The sequence below is a fragment of the Cebus imitator genome, unplaced genomic scaffold (genome assembly GCF_001604975.1).
Source record: "Cebus imitator isolate Cc_AM_T3 unplaced genomic scaffold, Cebus_imitator-1.0 Scaffold560, whole genome shotgun sequence".
NCBI lineage: Eukaryota > Metazoa > Chordata > Mammalia > Primates > Cebidae > Cebus > Cebus imitator.
This window is the reverse complement of record NW_016107875.1, coordinates 732722-737571: the sequence shown is the minus strand read 5'-3', so window position 1 is coordinate 737571 and position 4850 is coordinate 732722. Positions and strand designations below refer to the sequence as shown.

General features: G+C 40.3%; 1 protein-coding gene across 1 annotated transcript in view; it reads right to left on the bottom strand.

Moving 5' to 3' along the window:
- Nucleotides 1-4850, bottom strand: part of TBPL2 (TATA-box binding protein like 2) — a 32117-nt gene that overhangs the window by 22125 nt on the left and 5142 nt on the right. Inside the window, exons 2-4 of the mRNA XM_017515817.2 lie at nt 3996-4450; nt 3210-3297; nt 792-883 (exon numbers count right to left, since the gene is read on the bottom strand). Coding sequence (XP_017371306.1) covers nt 792-883; nt 3210-3297; nt 3996-4450 — 635 coding nt within the window. The remainder of the gene's footprint in view (nt 1-791; nt 884-3209; nt 3298-3995; nt 4451-4850) is intronic.

The window sequence follows — 4850 nt, the reverse complement described above, 5'->3', positions numbered from 1 at the left end:
GAAAGAATACCCATCAACACAGGGCTTCCTCTGCATGAGATCCAGGAGAGGAGATTTTTAAGGGATGCCTCCTGAGTTAATGTTCAAGCTAATGGTCAAGAAATGTGTAATTTAGCTCCTTTAGAAAGTTCTATCCCTTTATCTGCAATGAGAAAAATTCACAATAGCTACTTCCCCAGGCTTATAACACACTTTATCATTACTTTAACTTTAAAAAAATTCACCTTAGACACAAGTTGTAACAGCACAGTTAAGTTCCCTCGGCTTAATAGGATCAACTGTAAAATGGGGCTATGTCAGTATTTTATTATTATTTTTTTTTTTTTACGAGAGACAGAGTCTTGTTCTGTAACTCAGACTGTAGTGCAGTGGTATGATCATAGCTCACTGCTGCCCTCAGACTCCTGGGCTCAAGTGATCCTTCCCCCTCAGCCTCCCAAGTAGCTAGGACTATAGGCGTGCACCACCACATCCAGCTGTTTTTTAGTTTTTTTAAAACAGAGATGGAGTCTCACTATGTTGCCCATACTGGTCTTCAACTCCTGGGCTCAAGCCATCCTCCTGCTTAGGCCTCCCAAAGTGCTGGGATTACGGGTGTGAGCCACCATGTCTGGCCCAAGTCAGTATTATAAGACTGTTTTTAACCCAAAATGTGACATTTCATTGAATAAAGTCTTCAGCAGAGAAAGGCCTTTTGCCCGTACTCTGTGCTTTAGCACATTAATTCTATGCTTCCTTGTTTTAATACTAAATTGTTACTCTGGTAAGGGTGAAGGGATAACTCCTCATACCTTCTGGCTCCTGTGCAGACCATCTTCCCAGAGCTAAATATAAGGGCTGTTGTCCTGGGCTCTCGGATCCTCATGATGACAGCAGCAAATCTCTATACCCAGAAACCAAAAGAGAATCAGACTCTGCCAGGAGTTAACTTTATCCCAGTTGAAAAGCTGAGCTGGATACGAAAATCTCAAAGAAACAGACTGGATGGAAAAACTAAATGTCTCGTCTATTCTCCCCACATTAAGGCTGACAAAAATCATGATGATTCTAAAATGTACTTATTAACAGGTAAAAATAGTATCAATAACTGCTAGAATTTGAAGGCCTGTTAGGTTTCAGTTCCTATTTATCCTTATGATAGGATGAACTTGTGTTCATTATTATCCTCATCTAGGGCTCAGGGAAAACAAGTAGCTATTTAACCTCCAATATTACACAGGAAACGGTAAAGTTAAGATTCAAAACCCAAACTTGTCAGATTCTCTGCTTTTTACTTTGACATACTTCTTTTCTTTTGATGAATCTTTTTTTGGTTTGTCTGTTTTATTTTTTTTTTTGAGACGGAGTTTCGCTCTTGTTACCCAGGCTGGAGTGCAATGGCGCGATCTCGGCTCACCGCAACCTCCGCCTCCTGGGTTCAGGCAATTCTCCTGCCTCAGCCTCCTGAGTAGCTGGGATTACAGGCACGCGCCACCATGCCCAGCTAATTTTTTGTATTTTTAGTAGAGACGGGGTTTCACCATGTTGACCAGGATGGTCTCGATCTCTTGACCTCGTGATCCACCCGCCTCGGCCTCCCAAAGTGCTGGGATTACAGGCTTGAGCCACCGCGCCCGGCCCTATTTTTATTTTTTTTTAAAGATGGGGTTTCACCATGTTGGTCAGGCTGGTCTTGAACTCCCAACCTCAGGTGATCCGCCCGCCTTGGCCTCCAAAGTGCTTGGATTACAGGCATGAGTGACCACGCCCAGCCTTTTGATGGATCTTTTGGGTGGGGGGGAAAGCATGTTAAAGGCTCACCAAGACTTTATGATGTACTGAAAAGCAACCAAAATACAGAAGTCTCTATGATAGGCATGCTAAAGATGACTGACAGAAGTTGATGTCAAGTTCTTGCCTCCTATAGTTCTCAGTGTCATCCAAGACCAGCAGCATCAGCAAGCCCTCCAGGTGATGCTGACACATGGACCTGTCAGCAAGCCCTCCAGGTGATGCTGACACATGGGCCTGTCAGCAAGCCCTCCAGGTGATGCTGACACATGGGCCTGTCATCAAATGGTCTGCTCCTACACAGACACTCTCTTCACCCCAACTCCTCTCCCTGATTAAGCTAGGAAGGAAACGGGTTGGTACTAGCTTACAGGCCAAGCCAGAATTTCTTTGGCTATCAAGCACAAGTTCAGAGAGATCCTCTACACTTCACCCCCAGCCCTCCCTACCCCTAACCCCTCATCCAAAATGAAGGGTGTGCTGAGGATGGTGGACAAAAGTTGCTGGAAATGCTGATTGTTTAACAAGGTGACCACAGCTGCAGCTGTGAGGGTCTTAGCTCATCTTTGTGCATCTGTCCTCACCATTATCAGCTGTATGAAATATCAAAAGGAAAGCTTTATTGTATTCTGGTAACATTCATGTAATATTTAAATTCAGATGTCAGCAATAGTACTACCACAACAGCAAAAAAACAAATACTTAATACATAAACGCTGATGCCTCCCAGGTCTCTAGGTTCCTAGGAATGTGACCTTTTTTCATCTAATTCCACAGATCCTCCACCACCTCAGCCAGAGAACTTTTTTCCAGTAGGAGGCAGGTCTTACTCATCTTTGTACTCCTAAGTACAGAGCCTAGCAAATCCTAAATGTTGATAGGATCAACAAATCCGATTACCCTAGGTAAACAAACCATTGAAAACAGAATGCCTGGCTTTGGCAAGATACAAGAAAGAACAGATTTTATTAAACTTTGAAGGGGAGGAAAAAAAATCCCTGAATCTTACATTAGTAAGTAGGAGATTGAACTTTAGGCAATTTAGCTTTCTCAGTAAGAATTATAAATAGAAAGATAGGTTAGTATCAGGTAGCTAGGACAACATTTAGCAAAAATTATTTCCAAAAATATGATGGCATTTTAATAAAGTTCACATGCCAATAGTCAGGTGGAAAATTATAGTCATAACGAAAATCTTTTTGAATGACAAGGTAAAGAGCTTATCTCCAAGGAAGTGCTCCATTACTTCTTTATTCAGCATAAAGAATGAGATTATTTTTAATCACTCAAAAGAGTGAGATATTAAACTTGAGTTGCCAAAAGCTTTTCCAGTAACAATTTTTAAAGGAAAAAACAGAGGAATTAGTCAATGTCATGATATGAAGGAAAGTAAATCCAAAGAGAGGCTAATTGTTGAAAGGAATACCGAGAAATCTTACCTTTGGGTTATATTCTGCATTTTTTGCATGCAAAGCTATTTTCTTGAGATCCAACTTACAGGCCAGGTTTACAGTGGAAACTATATTTCTGAGGAAATAAGTCTGTTTAGATACGTTTATCAGATACAAACAGAAAAAAAAAAAAAAAAAAAAAAAAAAAAAAAAATAAAAAAAAAAAACAGAAAAAAAAAAAAAGGAAAAGAAAAAGACAAAAACAACTTATTTTCTCATTTCTTATGTTACACCTTAGCAATTTTCTAGAGGGAGACTTATTCCAAATGTGAAATAAATGGTTAACATGGTTCCTAGTAAAATATAAAATCCCAAAGTGAAATGCTAAAATAGCCTTTCCTAAAATTTCATGACTAGCTGCTAAAATTAAGTTTTAGATCTTTTTTCAGAACAATGCCTCAAAATGTAAATTACAATTCTGAATCAATTTGCACATCAAACTCAATTTTACGTGTTTATATCCTTGGTGTTTATCCAACCCTACTCACAGTTCTCAGCAACTTCAGTGCTTTAGTATAAACAATGCAATCCTAATAATGTGTCTATTAATCTTTAACTCTCTTCTGCCCATCATAGAGGATCAAGAATTAGCGCTAAACCGTATAGATAACCAGACTGTCTAAAGCCACAATCCATTTAGAACTGATAAAACAAAGAATTATGAAATCCGAAGTTCTTTTCCCTACATTATTATCCTGAAATTAGTTATCATCGCATTCAGGAATATAAAATGTATACCCAATGTGCTCAATTAAAACAAAAATAAAAACTTACTGTAGTTGAGGTACAATTCCACAACACTCTGAAACGGAGGTCACTGGTGTCATGGGAGTTATGGATGCCAGAGGCAAGGAGTTGGACTCTGGTTTCTCAGGAGAGGCCTGGACTGAGTCAGTAGGGTGCTGCTGTGAATGCGGATTTGACAAACTGGGGCTGTTTAAGCCCAGCCCAATGTCGTGTTTGCTGGGTGATGGCAACCTACTTTGTTGACTTTGGCTTTCAGAATTTTCTTCAGTTTCATGTTTGCTTCCAATTACAGGCTGCTCTTTATCCTCTTGGGTAAGTTCATCCGGTAGGAAGCTAAGATCCACAGATGAGAAACCACCAGGTGTTTCTTTGACTTCAGGGTTCGAATTAAATGCAGTCTCCGGATTGGATGCATTCAGCATGTACATATCATAAGGTACAACTGGGCTGAACAGGGGAGACCTGAGTGGGGCAAGGCCATCCTAGGCAGTTCCCAAAACAAACAGACAGAAACACAACAGAGAGAGCGGCATGTTACACAAAAGAGATATCACCACAGTAGGCAATGTATTCAGTGTAAGAGGCAGTTCAAGATTGCTTATATTCGTGCACTGCTTCTTTCTAAAAAAATGCCATTAAGATTCTATTACAGCTCTCTTTCCGGTTGGAACCATGGAGGGTGTAGAAGAGAAGAAGAAGAAGAAGGTTCCTGCTGTGCCGGAAACCCTTAAGAAAAAGCGAAGGAATTTCGCAGAGCTGAAGATTAAGCGCCTGAGAAAGAAGTTTGCCCAAAAGATGCTTCGAAAGGCAAGGAGGAAGCTTATCTATGAAAAAGCGAAGCATTATCACAAGGAATATAGGCAGATGTACAGAACTGAAATT